Below are 22,798 nucleotides of genomic sequence, written 5' to 3' on the forward strand. Positions count from 1 at the left end.
CGAAGACTTTGTTGCTATCTCTCTTCTCTTTCCCAGGAAGAAAGATTATATGGGACTTGGAGTCAAAAAAACTTGGGTTCAGAGCATGTCACTGTCAAACATGCGTTAACCATTTCCAGATACTATGCTTTCCTGGCATTTGTAATCTCTGAATTTTAGGCTTTTTCCTCTATACCCTTTTCATAGGTGGTTATGTAGAAAGCATAAGCAAACTGTAAAGTACTAAGCATTTATTATTGTTGTTGCCAGTAGGTCTGCCTGAAATAGAGAAAGTATTTAACAAATGTTCACAAAGTTATTAATAAACTGCAGCAACTATAGTGGACAAATGGTAAGAGTAAGTAAGTCAAGAACCTTAAAATCAACAGTAACACTTCACTTAAAACTTAACAGATATTTAACTACAAAACATTAATATCTTATATGGAACTATTAGGTTAGTGCAAGTGTAACTGCAGTTTTGGACTGTGAATTTCGAGTCATTATAACTAGGTTCAAACACATCTTTATTAATCAAAATAGGAACCATTACAATCAACACAATTTTGCCAACAAGAAATAAGTTTGTTCCTGTAGCATAAAAATCTGTGCTTTGGGATTTGATGAACTCTTGGAAAGAAATTTCTGCTTTCTGGTTGTGGAAGCATTTTCCCTGCAAAAAGTTGTGGAGAACATGAAGAAGTGGTAGTTGGTTGGCAACAGGGCAGGTGAATGTGGCAGATGAGGCAAAACTCTGTGGTCCAATTTGTTCAACTTTTGAAGTGTTGGATGTGTGATATGCGGTTGGGTGCTGTTGTGGAGAAGAACTGGGCCCATTCTGTTGACCAATGCCAGTTGCAGGCGTTGCAGTTTTTCATGCATCCCATCAATTTGCTGAGCATACTTCTCAGATGTAATGGTGTCTGCAAGATTCAGAAAGTTGCAGTGGATCAGACAGGCAGCAGACCATCAAATAGTGACCATGAACTTTTTTTTGGTGCAAGTCTGGCTTTGGGAGGTGCTTTAGAGCTTCTTCTTGGTCCAACCACTGAGCTGGTCGTCGCTGGTTGTCATATAAAATCCACTTTTCTTTGCATGCCACAATCCGATCAAGAAATGGTTCGTTGTTGTTGTGTAAAATAAGAAAAGATGACACTTCAAAAGAACAATTTTTTTGATTTGCAGTCAGTTCATGAGCCACCCACTTAGGGAGCTTTTTCACCTTTCCAATTTGCTTCAAATGCCGAATGACCATAGAATGGCTGACACAGAGTTCTTTGGCAACTTCTCGTGTAGTTGTAAGGGAATCGGCTTCAGTGACTGCTCTCGGTGGTTGTCACCTTCTGAAGGCTGGCCACTGCGCTCCTCATCTTCAAAGTTCGTGTCCCCTTTGCAAAGCTTCTTGAACCTCCAATGCACTGTATGTTCATTAGCAGTTCCTGGACCAAATGCGCTGTTGATGCTGCAAATTATCTCTGCTGCTTTACAACCAAGCCATTTGGAATTCAAATGAGAAAATTGCTAGAATTTGCTTTTTGTCTAACATCATTTCCACAGTCTAAAATAAATATAAAATAAGCAGCAAGTAATAAGTCATTAGCAAAAACATATAAAGCAAGAAATGCGCATTAAAATGATGTATTAGAAGAGTGAGTGAGTGAAAGTTGCTCAGTCATGTCTGACTCTTTGTGACCTCATGGCCTATACAGCTCATGGAATTCTCCAGGCCAGAATACTGGAGTGGGTAGCCGTTCCCTACTCCAGGGGTTTTTCCCAACCCAGGAATCGAACCCAGGTCTCCTGCATTGCAGGCAGATTCTTTACCATCTGAGCCACCAGGGAAGCCCGATATATAACATAATCACATTTATTTAAGAACGTATTCAATAACAGCAAATTTCGACAATGCTAAAACCACAATTAGTTTTGCACCAACCTATTAAACACCTTAGAAATATCCCAGGGGAAAAACAATTCTTCAACTGTCAGAAGCATGCATGCGCACTCAGTCACGTCTGACTCTTTGTGACCCCATGGACTGCAGCCCACCAGGCTCCTCTGTCTATGGAATTTTCCAGGCAAGAATACTGGAGTGGGTTGCCATTTCCTTCTCCAAAACTGCCAGAAGAGGTCACTGCAATCATCATATGTGGTGGGATCTCAGGTATGGCAGAGGCATGCTCACAGATCAGGTTTCATTAAGGTACAGGATGAGAGGTTAAGAGCTGAGCTCTTAAGTTCAAATCACCAACTAGCAAGTTGTATGACTATGGGCACATTACTTAATCTTTTCTAAGCCTCAGTTTTCACTGATATAAAATGGGCAGAGCAGCAGTCTCCGCTAGCAGGATTCCTGTGAAGGCTTCAAGGAAGACACTCACGAATTACTTACCATAGTGTATGTGCTTGCTGTTGTTCAGTCACTAAGTTGTGTCGGACACCGTTCGACCCAGTGGACTGAAGCCTGCCAGGGTCCTCTGTCCATGGGATTTCCCAAGCAAGATTGCTAGAGTGGGTTGCTATTTCCTTCTCCAGGGGATCTTCCTGACCCAGGGCCCAAACCCAGGTCTCCTGCAGTGGCGGGAGCCACCAGGGCTGCCCATTACATGCTTACCTACCATCATCTGCATCACACTTTATACGAGGCGTCTTTTTATGAATGGAACCACACCAGGTCCTCCACTTTACGAAGTTTTTACCCTCAGCCGTGGCAGAGAACTATGGCATGTTTTTGAAAAACACAGCAAATGGGGTCTACAGTGGTCATATATCCCATCCCCACATGGCACGATGCTACTTAGGTGACGTTAAGATATGCCTGCCAGGAACTGTGTTCCCTGAACCAAATGTTAGCAGATGTTCCAGGTACAATTCTTCATATTTCGCTAACCACTCTCTGAGCCATCCAGAATCCCTGGGTTATACTATTAAATTTAAAATTTCACATCCAGGTTGCTCATGCCCTATGTTTCACTTCCAGTAAAATTTATCTTTTTTTCAAATGGAAATGTCAAAAAGCTTAAGATGTGCATACATGCATATTTTTTCTAATTTGCAGTGAGTGGAATCTTGCTAATGCAGAAAGCTAAAGAAGTTAGAATAATGAAACACTAATAAAGGAGTCCCTTATAATAGCATATAACATGTTAAATGATGGTGGTGGTCAATGAAGCAATTGCTTCACATTCAATATCCTGCTGAAATGAAATAACTGCATTTTAAGGAAATAAAACATAACCTTTTTGAGATGTCCTGCTAAATGAGTCAAAAAACCTTAATTCTAGATCTATAAAATTAATCAAAATAATCCAACTGTGCAATCACTCTACATCTTATCATAGAGAAAGAATCTAATAGCGCAGTAAATTCTAGATCTTGGATATAAAAGACATTCCTCCCTTATGCCCCCAACAGTCACCTTCTTGGGATCACATCCACACTTTTGGGACATGGAAAGCCTCTTCTCCTGAGGAAAAGCTGGGTCCAGCCACCTCACCATGAGCCATGAGCTGCTTCTCCAGCCTGTCTGCCTTATTGACAGTGCTACCTGCCAGCCAGAAGCATCCTGGTGCCTACTGGGCTGCTGCAGACGGAGCAGACTGTGAATCCAGCCAGAGGATAAGAGGTTGTTTTAATTGGCTAAATCTGCTATGTACTAAGCGTATGGCCATGAATTTGTAGCCAAAACACTAATCTAAACACAAAACAAGAATGACATTTTCGCTCAATTCTAGTTCTGCCATGAGGATTTTTAATCTAACATTTTATAATGAGTACCAAATCCTTACCTTTGCTAAAGTAGAATTTTCATAGTATACTCCTTGTACCAAATCCATAAGAGCACTTGCTATAAGTTCCACAACCTAAAAAACAAGAAAAATAAAATCAGAAGAATTTTAAAAATGTATCCCCATTTTTACCTCAGACTGCCTCAGGAGGCTCAGTTGCAAGGGAGTATTGTGTTTGATAGAAAAAAAAAAGGGGGGGGGGTTATGCACAAAAATCCTGGCAATGGCATTGTCCACCTGGATATTAGAGCTGTGATCCAATTTTTCCAGTCATAATTTAAACAAAAAAATCTTATAAGCATAGCATTTAATGAATATATGTGAAAATCCAGTAATAGCCACATTGAACATAAGTTTAAATTTCAGATAATGAATAAAATCTTAACCCAATTTATTTTCTGAATGTTTGTTTCTATCAGGTGGATACTTTTTCAATATCCCCATTCTGGGAGCCATCACAATGCCAGTTTTCATACTTAACACAGAAAGAAAAGCAAAAGCAAAAGAACAGTTAACCTTTCTAATGTGTTCATTCTGTTGCACTAAAAATGTACTGTGGATATATTTGGTATAGGGCCCTTGGGTCAAATGTACTACAACACTGAAAATGTTAATAGAACTGTAATAGTAAAATTGTATTCATCTAACCTGTATTATTTTCAAGGCTTAGACTATTAAAAAAAAATCAAACAAAATCAAAAGCTTTGAACTTGTTCCAGAATGTAAAACAAGCAGAAAACAGTGAATGGTCTCCTTGGAACTACTCTACAATTTAGAGTTGTTTGCATAAACCATCATAGTTCAAGAGGATAAGATAGTGGTATTTATTATAACGTTCAATGCAGCCATTTCAAACAACAATTTTCAAGGCAACCCTATCTGTTTCTTACCAAGTCTTATTATCTTGTATTTTTAGCTCTCTATGTTATGCAGTCTTATATCAAATTCCCACTCTTGGCTTCCTAAAATTTAGCTCAGTTCTGATTGAATTAAAGGATTTTGTTTCAGCTTTTATCATTCTTGTAATTGAAGACATTATTAAGCCAAAGGATACAGACTCAAACAACAAGATACTTCAACCTCAGGTACCTTGGATTTAATAAACATTTTCTTAGAGGTAAATGACATTAGTTTATAGAAAGGTATGCTTTAAAATTTTAACACATAAGCATTTATCTCCAAATTTATATTTACATTCATCCTGCTTAACATACACAAGGCTGCTGATACGGAAATTTTGCTGATTAAAGGGATATTTTTTTCTAGCTCTGCAGATGGGTTAATTTGTAAGACCTATACAAAGTCTTTTTTTTTTAATTGCATTGCCCTTAGGTAACCAAATACTTAAGAAATATTGTAGTAATATAAGCTGCAGAGGAACTACAAGGACAATGATCCTACAGTGTTACCAGATGTGTTGAGTTATTTAAGTGGGGAAAAGAGAAAAATGAATGGATTTTTTTCCCCCCTGAAGGTATCAGATAAGCTCTGCTCTCAAATCCAGGAGGATAGAGTATCGCCAATAGGTCTATGAAAGACTGTAACTAAATGCACAGCATCAGATTGGATTACAGTTTACACAAGCAACATCCCAAGGTCCCTCTGATGGCTGGACATATAATACAGATCAATCAGTCACTAAGAAATGTTATGGTTTTGAAACAGTTTGAGGTCTGAGATCAGCACTGGTAAAGTGAAGAGGGATTTACAAAAAGAAACTCCAACACTAATTTTAACAGTGGACCTGGTTTTGGATAACCAGAGTTATGTTCCCTTACTTTCTGAAATTCCAGACCAGGAAGAAGCAACAAAAACAATTTATTTTCTGATTCTTTTTCTGTTAATGCAATTAGCAAATATACCTGTATTTACAAATTTATCATTTATAAGTGACCTGTACTTCCAAATGACCTTCCTTGCTTAAGCAGAATATAATATCTCCATTGCCAACAACAGCCATCAAAGAAAAAACTTTGGACTTGCTTGGGTTAACAAGTCCAGGAAGGTAGGAGAGTATAGAAAGCAGGATAGCCTAAGGGAGCTGCTTGTGTCCCAGACAAAAATGACTTATCCAGCACACACTTAAGTATCTTTCCACTGCTTGAAATGTTTACTTTTAAAATTATACCCAAAAGAGATGTGTACCATTCTCCTTCAGAATCACAACTATTTCTAGGAAGATGATAGGGCTATCAGCCCATATATATGTTAATTAGAACATTTAATGATCCGATCTTTTTTGTTCATTACATGTCTTACTACTATAGGCATTCACCTGTTTAGATGTTTACTGTACTTAAATATAAGAAGGCACCTCCTGGGCTTCTCTGATGGCTCAGTGGTAAAGAATCCACCTGCCAATACAGGAGACATGGGTTCAATCCCTGATCTGGGAAGATGCCACATGCCATGCAGCAACTAAGCCCATGTGCCACAACTACTGAGCCTGGGCTCCAACCCAGGAGCCACAACTACTGAAGCCCAAGCTCTGCAACAAGAGAAGCCACTGACCATGTAGCAGCAAAGACACAGCACAGCCATAAGTAAATAATTTTTTTAAAAGGCACTTGCTTAATGAGCTCTCCCCTCCACCCCCGACTCCTGCCTCAGATTCTTGAGAAATGATTTGTTTAGGCAACCTATCTAAAATTTACAGTAGCAAGGATAATGATAGCCAGAGAAGAACCTACAGCCTAACTGCCACACTTTGGTGCTTTAGATAGAGATGACCCTGAGAAGGATTCAAGGACTTCTGTCCCAAGCCCTAGGGCAGGGTGGTGTGGGGGGGGCAAGTAAATACTTTCTATTAGAAAAAGATAGGCTAAAAAGAGCCCTGAAGTTAACCACCCTCAGAAGCCCAACAGATTAGAGAGCTGTAATGAAATAAAGCAAAACACTACAAGGGAGAAGATCTAAATTTTACTCCAAGGCGTTAACTACCAATTTCACTGTGAGATTTGGGGCAAATCAATTATTTCTCTGAATCTTGGTTTTCCTCAACTATTAAATGGGGGGCGGGGGCAGGGGTTGCAAAACATAATTCCTTGAAGTTTCTTCCAGTTTTAAAATCCTGAGTTTAGAAATGCAAATCTTAGTATTTATAATGAAGAAATTAATTTGAAAACTGCTTTTTTTGTAAACTGACAAGACATCTTTGCTCATGATATTATTTTTAATCTGTTCTCTTCACATGGACCTTTCCCCCCAACTAAACTTTAATGATCACTTTCTTTGTGAAACTTTGTACCCAATCCCTCTTGGTTCTAATATCTGAAATTATAATGAAATTATTTCTATTTTTTAAATCACTTTAAGTCATTTCCACTTTTTAAACTATAATGACTGGCAGCCCACTCCACCAACTGGCAAAGAAGTCCTAGTTGGGTCAATTAAAGGTCACATTGCTAAATTCTGGGTCTTGAAGGGCTCTAATACTTGGAAATAACTCATATATATTGAATTCAGAACAATAACAGGTTTAAGTGCAAAGTTGCAAAAAAACAATAATGGCATAATTGACCATATTGCTTCCTTCCTTCTCTAATGAGTAAGTATGTAGAGCACTTCGAAGAGAATCTGGAACATAGTCTCAGGGAGTGTACAATATAAGTCTTAGACAGATGAAAGGCACAGCATGGAAACCAAGATTAAAATGTGTCCAGATATTTGGGAAGAAAGTGGATTTTAATTCAACAACTGAACACATGAAGACTATTTTAACCAAAATCAGAGGTCTCTGTAACACTGACTTACAGTTTTTTGAATCATTATTTCAGATTATATGACTGTCATTATCAATATTATAAAGTTTACTTTATAATAAACTTTAGAGAGTTTATTACTGCCTACAGAGTAATCAAATAGGAAACATGTTTCTTCATTTCTACATTTCTAGAGGTTGTGAGAATAGCAGAATAGCTTACCTGTACAGGCAGATGCAAAAATGCTTTTTGCACAAAAAATCTGTGTCATGTGTTTAAGTCTGACTCTACAGCAATGTCATACACTATCTCCCCATCTTCTAAGTAACACCTTAGATTTCAGTGAGCCAGAAGTCGGAACCACTCACAATGTCAGTGTTATGAGCGGGTTTCTCCTGCCACCTTGCTTTTGGCTACCAGGGAGAAGGCTGCATAGGAAATGAAGTGGACATCAAATTGCTGTTCTCAAGCAAAATGTTGATCTTTTCCCATTTTAATCACTATTCTCTCACCGAAGATTAAAGATTAGGTATTTTTTACATGCAGCTGAACCTTAGCACAATTACAGATCCGATATAACTGATCTTTGGAACGGCTTTGTTAAATGGTTAATTCACAGGACAAATTTTACCAGTTGCAGGGGAATATGTAATTGCTTCATTCTTTATCTTTTGGCGAGGGTAACCACAATTCAACAATTTTTTCAACTGAAAAACTAAAGTGTTGTGATTATTATGCCCTGAGCTGTAATAAAATTGTCATCTTAAAAATTAGAAATTGAGAGAAGTAGGAGGTGGTAATGACCAAAAAACATCCTCACTCACTGCTATACAAAGATGTCAGTAACATATTCTTAAGGAAAAGAAAAAGAAAAGCTGGTTACAAAACAGAATAACAGGACAGGTATTCTTTTTAAAAAAAAATCAGCTCAATCAATATTTATGTATGCTGAGAAAAGTCTGATACAACAAAATATTAATAATAATACAATCTGTAAGTGGTAAGATTCTAGATGTTTTTAATTAAAATTTTTTCAACTTTTCCAGTTTGCTTAAATTTATAATCACTTACTATATAGTGAATTACATATTCTCCCCCCTTTATATATTTGCTTTTATAATCAGATACAACAGAAAACCTACTTCTAAGGCAGAGGGACAGGAGAAGGCATATCCTGTTTTAGCCTCAGAAAGGTTTCAAGCTAAGCTGTGTCCACACACTGATTTATGGAATATAGCAACTGAAAGTCCCTGTATTAGCAAAAATAAGATCAGTAACTGGTGATAAGCATTCTGTGCAGACAACTTGTGCCCTTCTCAATAAATGTGATTCAGGAGTACTGTCAGTTAGCATTTGACAGATGGAACAGGCTCAACAGAGTTGTAGATGTTTCACTAGTAAACCAGACCTCTTTGGTTTGAGCAAAGGAGCGCCTATCCTAAATTTAAAGTAAAATGCAACCAAATCTTTAGAAAAATGTTAATTATAAACTGATGTGGCTCAAATGAAACTTAAGCCATCATAAGCTATCTGAGTTGATGTAAGAAGGTGGTATAATTGTATTTTAATTCGCTATGTACTTAATCTGCTTGGTATATTAAAACTGTGGAGACTATAATAGTCTTATAATCTATTTATAATCTTTATAGTTTATAAAGATTTTATAATCTTTCAAAAACTTGCACTGGGAAGGTTGTTTTAATGATTATTTTTTTACTACAGTGTGGAATGACAGGACAACATATGATCCATCATGCTATCTGGGAAGCAAATGAACACACAGCCCCTCGGCCTTTAGTACTCTTAACAGCTGCTAGCAGAGGAAACAGTCATGTGTGTGCATGCATCTGCCGTGCTCATGGCATTAATTATGCACAAATTTATTGCACTCCTCCCCCAGCCCCCAGGAACAAATAGCAAAGCATGAAGCGGGAGCAAAGGTAAAACACCCTTGAGGGAGAATTAATTCTCATATACATCTTGGGAGGAACAAAAGATGGACTCGGTGTAAATATGTCCTTTTCAAAGAGCTTTGGCATTTGAAGGGATATCATCAAGAATTTTTTTTTAAGCCACAGAAATTATATTGTCAGTGAAAACATTTTACAGAAAAATATTTTTATAGGTAAAGGATGCCAAATAGCCTGCTAATGGTAATCAGAGCCATTCGCTTCACACTTCCATTCCTCTTCATTCAAATGGAGCACAAAGTATTTGAGAGAGACTTTTAAAGATGGGGATTTACTTATATCACCAAGGTAAGGTACAGGAGGACTGGTAAAGGATGAACGCTCTCCCATAGAGGCCAGTAATATCTAACATTTGTAAAGCACTTCATCATTTACAAACTGGGTGTAAACAAACTATCTGGTTCCAGGTGGATTCAGTCCTCAGTACCCGGCCAGAGCTTCCAGGCTGGCAGCCTCAGTGGAGAAGCAATCTCTGAAGAACATGGGGAGCAGCAGCAGTGGCCAAACAAAGGGTGAATCTGCTCACTCACCACCTGGGCACAAACCACCCAGATGAGCCCTAATCTGTATGCTGATTAGGATAAATGAGTGGCTTTAATAAGCCACTGATGAAGTCTACGAGAGAATGGCTCTCTCCACTCCTTTCTACCAGACAAGGACCAGGTTTAATGAAGACAATGATAAAAGTCTGTTGCAGCAAACACACCACTAACTCACAGGAGTTCTGGAAGACGCTTCTAACTCGGCTTTTTGAAGGGAGTCTTTTCAATGCTGCCAAATGTGTAAGGCCGTGCTTATTTGTGGGAGGGATGGCAATCTGTTCGAGTGAGCTGGAAGTTCTTTCTGGCTAAGGGGGAAGAGCAGAGAGAGAAATGGCACTACCAGTAGGACAGGTGCAGCAAAAACTAAGCAAATTGATAATCTTAATTTTTAATTTAGAACAGCTGATACATTGGTTTATAAACTCTAACTACTGGTAACATTTGTCAAAAGGGTTCATGAAAATTCAGTGAACTACAGAAAAGTATAAAATCACAGCTGATAAAACAAATAGTCCACAAGTTCAGGAAAACAGCTTGCATGTAAAGTTTGAAATTTAATATTACATTGGCTAGTGCACTCATTTCAAAAACATGTGTTGATAGCCTACTATGTACCTGGCACTGTATTAATGAGAGAAGTGATAGCCATACAGAGATAAAGGCCATTTATTTGTCTTTGATCACCTAGAAGGATAATACACAGATGAGCTGCATGACCTTGGGCCAGTGCATCACTTCTTTTTTTTTTTTCATTTATTTTTATTAGTTGGAGGCTAATTACTTCTTAGGGGCTCAGTTTGCTTATCTAGGTAAGAGGTAACTGTATCAGCAGTAAGCCCCAAGATCAGAAATACCTAAATGTGCACCTAAACTGTGCACATTTGTAAGGAATGTCAATTATAATGTGCAACTCTATGTGTGTTAGTCACTCAGTTGTGTCCGACTCTTTGTGACCCCATGGACTGTAGCCCACCAGGCTCCTCTGTCCATGGGATTTTCTAGGCAAGAATACTGGAGTGGGTTGCCATTGCCTTCTCCAGGGGATCTTCCTGACCCAGGGATTGAACCCGGGTCTCCGGCATCGCAGGCAGTTTCCTTACTGTCTGAGCCACCAGCGAGGCCCGTGCAATTGCAAGTTATAGCCAATTAGCCAAAAATGTGGATTTCTTTTATTAGCAATACAAAAGTAATCCAAAAGTTGCTTACTTTTTGCATGAGGGTGTATGACTGGCTGTGTTTGTCACTGAGCAGTGACAAATATCATTTATTTAAACGATAATTAGGTTCCCGAAAAAGTGGTGGGTAATTTAAAATGCTGACATCAAGATCAAACTTTTCAGAAGAGATAACGAAAAAGGAGATGCTTTTGAATATTCATTGGAAGGACTGATGCTGAAGCTGACGCTCCAATACTTTGTCCACCTATTGCAAAGAGTCGATTCATTAGAAAAGACTCTGATGCCAGGAAAGACTGAGGGCAGGAAGAGAAGGGGGTGATAGAGGATGAGATGGTTGGAGAGCATCATCAACTCAATGGACATGAGTTTGAGCAAACTCCAGGAGATAGTGCGGACAGGGAAGCCTGGTGTGCGGCAGCCCATGTGGTCGCAAAGAGTCAGACACGACTGAGCGACTAACAACAACAACAACAACAACAAACCTTGTTATGACTGGACTTTCTCTGAAGAAAATAATGCCTGCCATTTCAGTGATCTGCACACTTTTCCCCATGTGGCCAATAACCTACATTTTGCTTTCACTGCTTCTTCATTTGAGGGCCCTCTCAGTGATGTTAAGTGATGTTTTCCAAGTATGATTTTACTGAAAAGTTAATTCCACTTTTGAGAAGTTCACAGTGTGAATCTTCAGAACACCAGAATCATAATAGAGTATTTCATGCAACTGAAAGGATGCTGCTGGCTAGGACACTGCCCAGTGGTACTGGGTTTCAAAATTTTTAAATGGTAACCCAGAGTAAGAACTGTATTTTACATCATGACACAGTACATGCATACATGCACATGTATAAAAATGAATGAAAAGTTTTATAAAACAAAGGTTTCATTATTCCTATTTTCTTTTGTATTTCATTAAAAAAGGTGTTAATAGTGACTTACTAAAAAAAAAAAAAATAGTGACTTACTAAATCGATTTCACCACCCACCAAAAAACAGGATGTGACCTGTGGTTTGAACCATCATCTCACATCATGCTGATGTCATGCACAGCCCATGGCTTGTCATATATGACTCATACTTTGATATGTGGCTTGAACCATTATATCATGCTGATAACTGTCATGTATAGCTAATACCTTAGCCATCTTTTAAAAATTTTTTAACTTATTCTTAATTATTTTTGGCTGTGCTGGGTTTTCTTTGCTGCATGGGCTTTTCTCTAGTTGCAGTGAGGGGGGCTACTCTTCATCGTGGTGCAGATTTCTCGTTGCAGTGGCTTTTCTTGCTGTGGCGCACGGGCTCTAGGACACGCAGGCTTCAGTAGTTGCGGCTCCGGGGCACTGCAGCACAGGTCCAACAGTGCGGCACACAGGCTTAGCTGTTCCGCAGCGCGTGGGATCTCCCCGGATCAGGGACTGAGCCCACGTCTCCTGCGTTGGCAGGAAGAGTCTTTACCACTGAGCCACCAGGGCAGCCCCTTGGTTAGCCATGTTAATTGCAAAATCCCCAAATTTCTGACATGCAGCTTAAACATTGCTATTCTGAAACATATTTGTAAAGGTGCTAATTTCTTTATCACTTTATACCAAAAACAAGTAAATCAACTGAGTGTAAACAAAGGCAGGATAAAACAAAATCATTCTTGGGTACTATAGGGTATATTCTGTTAGGGTACATCTCAGTCTTGTTGGTTTATATTACTGATGTTGACTATTAGCTGTAATTGTATTAGATTCATGAAAACAAATTGGCTTAGACCACATTTGGCCAAAGAGTTAAAAACTTCAGCATTCTTTTGGGATTCACATATACACCTTGCAAATTCCAGGGATACCATGTCCTATTGGGTAACACAATTCACCTTTCAGCACAATCAGTTCCTGTTCAAACTGGGCCATACTGAAAGGCAGATGTTTGTAATTTAGAGACATCCCAAGGTCTGCACTTCAAAGGCAGTCACAGAAATAAAAGCATGACTCATATGTGTTAAAAATCCATGCATCTTGTCTAAAACTGTAATTGTATTTCTTCCAAATACCTTCACAGTTCTTCAAAATCTGTGATTTAATGAAATTCTAAAAATAATGGGCCCTACTAATACTGCATTCTAGAAAATTAAGACAATCCATTTTTCCCTCCTTTAAAAAAAATTAGGTAGTATAGAATTGAGACTAGCTGCATTGTTCCCTTGAATCAAATAATGAATACCCTTGGGTTAGAATTTCTCTAATTTATAAAGATACACAATTGACTTTTAAACTGATATCTCCGTCTCTAATGCTTAGCACACAAACATAAAAATTTTTGTTGAATTATCAATACTATTCTAATGTGTGAATTCACTGTATACATCTTAACTATTTCAAAATAAATTTGCACAATTACCACTCTGTTCAATTGCTGTTTTCATTTGTATACCACCTTATGGCTTAAACTACTTGAAAAAAATGAAGCTTCTCATCACAAAATATAAGTTTCTCATCACAAATCGGCCATAAAGATGAGTTCATAAATTTGGGGTATTACTTTAGATTGCTGAAATATGCATGTCCAATCTCAAGATCTCTGATCGTTACAAAATATTTTGATTTCTCTATTACACCTCCGATTTTATTAAAATTTTTTCTTGACTGCTTTTCTTTATATTGAATGTCTTTTTCAGAATCTGGTTGTATGTTGTAGCTTTTGACTTTTTCCCACAACACTCAGAACTGCAGAATGTTGGAACCGGTAAGGAGGCCGGGGATGGAAACAATGCTACTTTTATTTTATAGATGAGGAAACTAAGAAAACAAGTTGCCTTTGCTTAGTAGTTGTTTCTCTAAAATGTTTTATAAAGCCTTATTGATATTTCTATTGAAATGTTTATTTAAAAACCACTAATTGTTTAAGATATTATAAATTCCAATATCTCTAACTGCAAAATTTCTGGCAAAAAAGCTATCATGGTTCTTTGTTTGTTTTCTTCTTCAGTTAAGCATGAGGATTTCAAAGCTGGATTGCCCGGATTTAGACAGCAGCTTTACCATTTATTAGCACTGTTATCGCAAGGAAATTAGCTCTTTCCTTTGTCTCGGGAGAGGTTATATAGGTTAATATACAAAAATCACAATAGTGTCTACTACACAGTAAATACTCAGAAGTATAAGCTGCTATTCTTTTAATGTCTGGTGCTAATTTTAATAACTATTATATATTCTACCTTATGAAGTTTCTAATTTCATTTCCAAAATGGTGTATTAAGACATTAGATAAACAATCTGGAGAAAAAGGTTTCACCTGGAATTCTGAGAGATAAAATGAGTTGTCCAATGTTAAATGACTAATTTTTTTAAAAAAAGGTAGAGATAGGAACTAGGTCTACACACTTCAACATCAGGGCTATTTCCATGTCTCTTTGTAGCTTTATATGACAACACTAAGGAATATAAAATAGATAAATGCTATAAAGCTTAACATATTATGAAAACATAAATAATCCATGAGAGTGTAGCTGCTTAGCAATAAAGTAGTTAATCTGATATTCTAAATAGGAAAACTGTCCTTCAAAAACTAAAGATTAGACAGACACACATAGCATAGTTTTAGTGTTTACTGATATCTGATTTGAACAAAGAACAAAGACAATTAAGCCACATGAATAACAACAAACAACTCAATGTATTTTCCAAAATTCTTAAAAAGAAAGTTCCTTGGCACAACCATACTTTCCAACAACCCACTTTAATGTTTTCACAATTTACAATATCAGAAATGACCTCAGGGTCAGGCATTTGTCAGTTAATGACCTGTTGGGCTAATGGCCTTCAGCTTTGCCTTGGGCACACAAGTCCTCCAGTAGGTCATTAGCTGCCAGAAAAGGGCTCTTCCCAATCACTATTGCTAAATAAATAAAATTTGCTTCTGGGTTAAGGCCCTGTAAGCCAACTTGGGCTTACAGTGAATTTTTTCGTTGAGTATTTACAACTCAGAAGAAAATGATGGAAATGCTAAAACCAAAGTTATATCACTATAATTAATGAAAAGTAGTCACATGGATCCTTTTGGATGCTCTTAAATTTTCTTTTGCTTATGCTATCCAAATTCAGTATTAATTTAATAGAGCAGGCACCAGATTACAACTGTAATACATTTAAAATTTTTATCTAAGTAAATTTTTTGGAGCTCAAACTACATTTTCCCAAAATATAAGGTTATAAATGATGGCTCGGTTTCCAGGGCAACCCACAAAAGCTTATTTAGTCCATAATATTAGAAATACCTTATACCTGTAACCAAAAAATTGGATAGAAAACCACAATCTGACAATACCTGCAACTAAACAAACAGAAAAACAAAATTAAATAGGAAATATTTTAAAATGATCTTTAAATGCTGATAGTTACAGGGAAATTTGGTTCAATAAGAGAATGAGGATAGATACACTGGTTCTTTCCTATGCCTATTTCATTTCTATTATAATTCTCCTTTTATATACCAAGTTTTAGCTCTTCAACTCCAAGTAAACTTTGTTGGTTTATTTTTCCTCTTAAAAAAAGTAAAGAGAAGGCCAAAAGGTGGATGACAATTTTTCTGAAATAACAGGTAAAAGGAGAATGAAAAACTGAAGGAAAACAATTAAAGAGGATGTTTATACATTCTGGAGACTGCCTAAGGTGAAATGAACTGAGTAATGAATAGTAAGAGACAAAGAAAGGGGCATCGTGTACAAGTCCACTGGGTGAAGAAAGGATGGGTAGAGAAGAGACCAGGGTCACGTGGCTGAGGATGAAGAGGAAAGAATCAGCTGTTTATCTGCCCAGTACTTTGTATACTCTGCACTCAGGAAGTCCCTTGAGTAAAATCAATAGAAAGGCCAAATTAGAATACTGAATAACTCAAGCCGGAAAACACTTTTCTTTCCTCTCTCTGGCTTTGGAGAAACAGCAACTTATGCCAGTGAAATTGGTGGGGAAAAAGTAGATTTAATTAACATTACTTCTAGAAAATGGGTAAAGGGAATTACAAAAATTAAGATTGCTGAAGTGTACACAATAAGATTGCCATAATCAGTATATTTCTACCTCTCATGGCCAACCATGGTTCAACTCTACCCATTTCAGAGGGTGTATTTTTGTAGAAAACAGGCTTAAAAAAAAAGTTTCTTTAAATGCCAAGCATATGGAAGAAATGCTTCTCTTGCTCTTTTTTCTTGTGTTCAGGTTTCTGACATAGACAATTCAGAGAAGTATCCATTTTGCCTTAATGGCATTTGACCTTCGTACCCCCAAAAGACATTTCATTTCATTGTTTTTTGGCACCAAAAGGGTAAATTTCAAGGTTTTAATAAGATAATAAATTTTAAAAGAACATAATATTTTGTCTTCTTACTTCTAGTACACATCTCAAACATGTATTACTTTTATTTTAAATGCAAGGAAGCAGATTCAGATAAATATAGTGTCTGCTTAATACTTGGCTATGTTAGCATCATATGATAAGAAAAAACTGGAAAATTATTCTGAGAATTTTGAAATTGTGATTTTATAATAGCATTCTGACTTCTCTAAGTGATATGAAGATAGTTTCGTTTATCATTACAATGTATGACACCCCCCTTAGGTTCTGTGCATATTTATTCTAGTCATGAAAATCTACACTTGAGTGGGTTATATGAAGAAAAGAATATTAATCCTGGGGGTCAAACTACAGAGAATGAAAACAATTAATTCAATAATTTCCACAAGTAAAATGCTGATGACAAGACTGTAAACACACAAGGTCACAATAATCCCTATTTTAAATGAATATGACAGAGAAAAACTTAAATTTCATATGACATAGCATGTTTTTAGATTTCACTTTTCAATATGAATTTTTAAGTAAAATTAATATAACAGATAAGAAAAACATCAAATAACCAATAGCAGCTGCTTTATTAAAATATATAGATGGTACAAAAGGAGATTTATATGCATAAATTAAGCATATTTATACAACTAAATCCCTTCCTTGTAAACAACATATTTATGCCTTTAGGAAAACAAAGTTAACATAAGGAAATACATCAGCTATGTAAGGAGTACATCTGTGCCACTGGTTATTTAGAAATATAAATCACTAATGCTTAATAGAATGATTCCCAGGAGTGATATCGCGATGATGTTCCAGGGTGCTTAGACAAGACCCAGGCTAACTCTCAGATGTGTAAGGATAGGTCCATTAAATGAAAATTACTACAAAGGTTAAAAATAATAATATGGTGAATTAAATTTTTTAAATACTAGGGTTATTACTGTACATATAAAATAAAACTTTTTTTTTTAATATGACAAGTAGTAATGTGCACTGTCTTATATTCACTGTGGCTTAATCCTAAAATACAAATCTAGTCCGCAAATAAATACAGGGAACCAGGGAAAAACTGTTAACGGTCAGCCAGATTTCTAAATTATAGTGCTTTTCCATGTCATGATTTTCCCCCAATTATCTAGCATGTCTCGTTGATAGCCTGATGCTCAAACATTAAAATTTTAGATTCTGGCATGACCCCATCATTTCAGCACTCAGTGATGTTTTACATGAATACAATATAGAGCAATTTATTTCAATGGAGTCAGAGAATTTATGGCTTAAAAAGAGGTATTCTGAGGTCTCTTAGTTCAGGGTCTTTATATAGTGAAGTTCTAAAATAAAAAGTTGCCCTCAGGTTCCATAACTGAAAATGAATGAAAATTCAAGCATTAATTTTTAAATTCACTACTGAATTCAAAATCTTGTTAATTCACACTTATGTGACTATAGCTATAATAGTAAGACAATTACCAGAGGATTAATATACCAATCTCTATACTTAGAGATATTTAAAAATCTAAGTGTTACCTAAGGCAATTACCTTGAAGACCCCTAATATCTTCAGGGAAAAGCCAAAGACAGAATAATTGACTTTGCTAATTTTACCCTTGGCAATTATAAAAGAGCTCTGAATTTCATATGACTGCAGAATACTTCATCTAACGGTCTGCCCCAGGAGAAGTACAATGACAAACATATAACATAGAAATTCAGACAAGAATTCAGTAGCAAAAGAAAGTGGGAAGTTGGTAGAATAAGTAAGTTATAAAAAATTAAAAGTTGCTACAAATATGCTAACTTTAATTACCAAGTTAAATATATACTCTCAAAGAAAAAGCAGGCTGTCACTGTGAAAAAAACAGAATGCTATACACAGCATTTCTGTGTTATGTTCTGCCTGTCCCCTTATTGCTGAGGTCTCTGTTTATGTTGCTAATGCTGACAAATTTTCTTTCTTATTAAAGAAAGTTAAAATGTCAAACAGACATCTAACTTTGCTAAGACATTATCATATGTAGAGAGATCTTACTTATCATCACCTTTTCCTCCCCTTGGACTCCCTCTTTTAATAGTAGTATACTGAAGTTTCCGGGAACTCATTTAATAAAATTAGTCCTCTTCTGAGATAAAACTTTACTTTCCTTAAAAAAAATTCCAAGGGGAATACCACCATGTATTTAAGTGAAAGGAACCAGTTCTGAATATGGGGTATTTGCTTTATCAAAGAATTTTCTCTGATAAAGCACTTTAGTTACCCATTACAATTTACTCAGTTTATTTTTTTTTCATTTATTTTTATTAGTTGGAGGCTAATTACTTTACAATATTGTAGTGGGTTTTGTCATACATTGACATGAATCAACCATGGTTTTACATGTAGTCCCCATCCTGATCCCCCCTCCCACCTCCCTCAATTTACTCAGTTTAAAACAATATTCACATGATTTGGAAATCATCCATTATGATTAAAATAGGGCTACAGAAAGCCTAGATTTGTAGATCAATTATGGACCCTCGACATGGTACTCAAGGTCTTTCTCAAAAAGTGAGCCAGTGAAGCACCTTTTGAAAGTGACCTTGTAGAACCTTTAAATGACCATTTGAAGAACAATGTGCAAAAGATCGATGTTTTGGAATCAACAGAGGGGATGCATACAATAAAGACTTCAATTTTACACACAATTATCAAATTCAGAAAAAAACATACCATGGCTTAAAAAAGGAAAAAAAAAAAACACCTCCTCATTAGACAAAGGTTGATAAAATGCAAATCTAAAGGTGCAAACCTGTGCAGAGACCATGAACGTACAGGACTTGAGGGGAAGGGAATGCTTGGCCATTGTTATTTCAAGGAGAAGCTTCAGGCTGAACTGTTGCTTGGATATGCTAAGCTTTTTTTTTTTTTTTTTGGTAAATCAAGTAGTGCTACTGAAATCCTGTGCCTAATGGAGCAGATGGTGGAGGTCTTAGACTCTGGAACATTTACAGTGATGCTTCTGAATGCAAAGCACCAAGAATGGATTTCACAGGCTATGAATCTGATTTGATTTTGATGAGAACAGAGCCTCCACTTTCTCTGAACTTGAACCACACTGAAAGAATGTGTGAATGATACAAGCTAGCTAAGAAAAGGAACAGATTAAATATTATTTCCATAAAGTGAAGTGGCTAAAGCAAGTGATCACTTGCTTGTGCATTATAGTATGTTAATAATATTTGTACTTAATACCACCATCTTAACCTTATATAAAAGGTTAATGAAAGTGAAAGTCGCTCAGTTGTGTCCGACTCTGCGACCCCATGGACAGCAGCCCACCAGGCTCCTCTTTCCATGGGATTTTTCCAGGCAAGGATACTAGAGTGGTTTGCCATTTCCTTCTCTAGGGGATCTTCCTGACCCAGGGATTGAACCCAGTTCTCCTGCATTGCAGGCATTCTTTACCAACTGAGCTATCAGGGAAGCCCAACCTTTTATAAGACTCCATCAAGGGCTTCCCTAGTGGTCCAGTAGTTACGAATCAGCCTTGCACTACAAGGGACACCAGTTCGATCCCTGGTCCAGGGAGATCCCCCATGCCGCAGAGCAATTAAGCCCCTGCACCACAACTGCTAGGCCAGAACTGTACAGAGCCCATGAGCTGCAACAACTGAAGGCCTCACACCCAGGGCCTGTGCTCTGCGACAGGGGGAGCCACAGCAGTGAGAAGCCGGTGCCCTGCAATGAAGAGTAGCCCTAGCTCATCACAACTAAAGAAAGCCACGTGTAGCAACAAAGAACCCCCAATGCTAAAAATAAATATATAAATCTTAAAAAAAGAAAAAGACTTCATCAGAAGAGCTTAAAGTGAGTTAAAACTGATGATCAGAGCAAACATGTAAATTTGTCCCATGACATGTCTTCCTCCCAGGTATGTAGGTCTAAACCATGAGTGGCCAGTGTGTATGGTTAGTCATGTGCAGCTCAAGGCAGCCAGAAACCATACCAGATCCACACTTTCTGAGGCTTCCTCCTTCTCCAAGACCCAAAGTTCAACAGAGACCATGGTAGGTATGGTGAAGAGGGAAAACGCAGAGAGTGGCTCCCAAGTAAACTGAGATTATTTATAATTCCATTTTATATGGCCAACTAATTTCTTTCTTTAGCTTCTTTTTCAGATGAACATAAACTACATACTAAAGTCACCATACTATGTTCTCCCTAAAACCAGCAGGTCTGTCTTATGAAACTATGTGTTAACCAAAATGTGTGAAGGGAAGGTAGGGCAGAATGCTATTTGTCTCCCAATATCTATTCTCTGTATCTTCCAGATTTCTGGCTGGGCACATGGCAACCCACAAAAGTTTGTATTTCCTCGTTTCTCTGACAGCTAGGTGTGACTAGCTAAATTTTAGCCAACAGAATGTATGCAGAAGGATTTCAAATAACTTCTGAGAAATGTCTTTAAAGTGGTATGACACTATAAAATTTATCATCCAAACTAGGCCATGTAAAAGGGAGTAATAAAATAATTAAAACTTTGTACTTTTTGAAATTTTTGTAGCATTGCAATTAATGAAAACAAAGTTTCCATTAGAATATTTCCCTACAGAAGGAAAGAAGGAATTGAACAAAATAAATGGTAAGAACTCAAAAGCTCTACAAGTTTAAAATGTGCAATTCTATACTTGTGATTTGGATTATCTCACCGTGCAGGAAGACTATTTTGGGTGTGTGTGTGTGTGTGTGTGTGTGTGTGTGTGTGTGTGTGTGTTGTGTGTGTGTGTGTGTGTGTGTGTTAGTCACTCAGTTGTGTCCAACTCTTTGTGACCCCATGGACTGTAGCCTGCCATGTGCAATTCTATACTTGTGATTTGGATTATCTCACCGTGCAGGAAGACTATTTTGGGTGTGTGTGTGTGTGTGTGTGTTAGTCACTCAGTTGTGTCCAACTCTTTGTGACCCCATGGACTGTAGCCTGCCATGCCCCTCTCTCCAGGCAAGAATATTGGAGTGGGTTGCCATTCCCTTCTCCAGAGAATGGTCCCAACCCAAGGATCAAACCCAGGTCTCCTGCATTGCAGGCAGATTCTTTACCATCTGAGCCACCAGGGAAGCATCTGATGAAACTTGTACTAACTAATAGCTGATTTTATTATATTGGGGGATTTGTTAACTAGTTCTATTCAAAAACTATTTTCAAAAAATACACAAAATTTCAAAAGAAATAAAAATAACATATATTCATGTATATTAAAATAAAATAAGAAGAACTTTTTATATTGATTATATGAATATTAAAAAATAGAATCACTATTCTTGGTACATATTCACATACTTTTTTTCTTAGCCATATCTGTCTCTAATATAGTGTCACTGGCATTTTTCTGAAGTATGTGTTTTTAAAAACATGGCATTTAAAAATAAAACCTCCAGCAATATTCCCCACCACTGCACTCTGTAGTTAATTAATTTGAAATTATTGACATTTTTAAAGGATTCTTATTGGTAGATGACAATACCATCATTGACGGTATTGGTAGATGACTGGTAGATGACAATTGGTAGATTTAATTGAGAAAGATGCTCTTTTTACAGGTTTTGAGTTACTTGGTAAGTTCAGAGCAAATTTGCTAATGGAAGAGATATACTCAATTCTAATTTTCTTTTCATATTGAAAATTGTAACTATTCCACCCCAGATATTTTCAAGGCACTGTATTTTTGCTTCCTTCAGAGTACCTTTCTTTGACAAATACTTTTATAAGACAAAGCTTGTCAAATAAATTGACCCTATGATTTTTTTGAATGTTTTGCCAAAATTAGATGCAGCAAAATCTATATCTTCTCAATTTCATTTCATTCCTATATGTGTATAATTTATTCAAAATAGGAGCACCACCAAATGATTCTTCCTGCAAGGTGAGATATTCCAAATTACAAGTACAGAACTGTACATTTTAATCTTGTAATCTTTATTCTTTGCATTTGAGTTCTTACCATTTATTTTGTTCAATTCCTTCTTTCCTTCTGTAGGAAAAAGTTCCAATGGAAACTGTTTTCATTAATTGCAATTCTACAAAAGTTTCATTGGGTACTTCATTTGTTGAACACTTGATTTCAGATTTCCAACTGATTTTGAACAAAATGTCACCAAAACTATGATGACCATTTATAACAAAGTTCAATACCATGCTTGGACATAAAGATTTCTAAAATATGACTAATGACAGGCAACAAAGAGAGAAGGCACATACTTCTTTGAAATACGTGGTGCTGAAGTATAGTTGTTTTTTCTTTTTCAAGATATATCATTTTTATTTAAAACTT

The 22,798-nt window shown here is 36.7% G+C and overlaps 1 protein-coding gene across 5 annotated transcripts in view; it reads right to left on the minus strand.

Annotated features, from left to right (window-relative positions):
* The window catches only part of PDSS2 (decaprenyl diphosphate synthase subunit 2), a 273,431-nt gene that overhangs the window by 92,445 nt on the left and 158,188 nt on the right, over positions 1 to 22,798 (minus strand). For all 5 annotated transcript variants that reach the window (XM_043439220.1, XM_043439217.1, XM_043439216.1 and 2 more), the window contains one exon: positions 3,768 to 3,842. In XM_043439220.1, the coding sequence (XP_043295155.1) occupies positions 3,768 to 3,842 (75 nt within the window). The remainder of the gene's footprint in view (positions 1 to 3,767; positions 3,843 to 22,798) is intronic.

The sequence above is a fragment of the Cervus canadensis genome, chromosome 20 (genome assembly GCF_019320065.1).
Source record: "Cervus canadensis isolate Bull #8, Minnesota chromosome 20, ASM1932006v1, whole genome shotgun sequence".
NCBI lineage: Eukaryota > Metazoa > Chordata > Mammalia > Artiodactyla > Cervidae > Cervus > Cervus canadensis.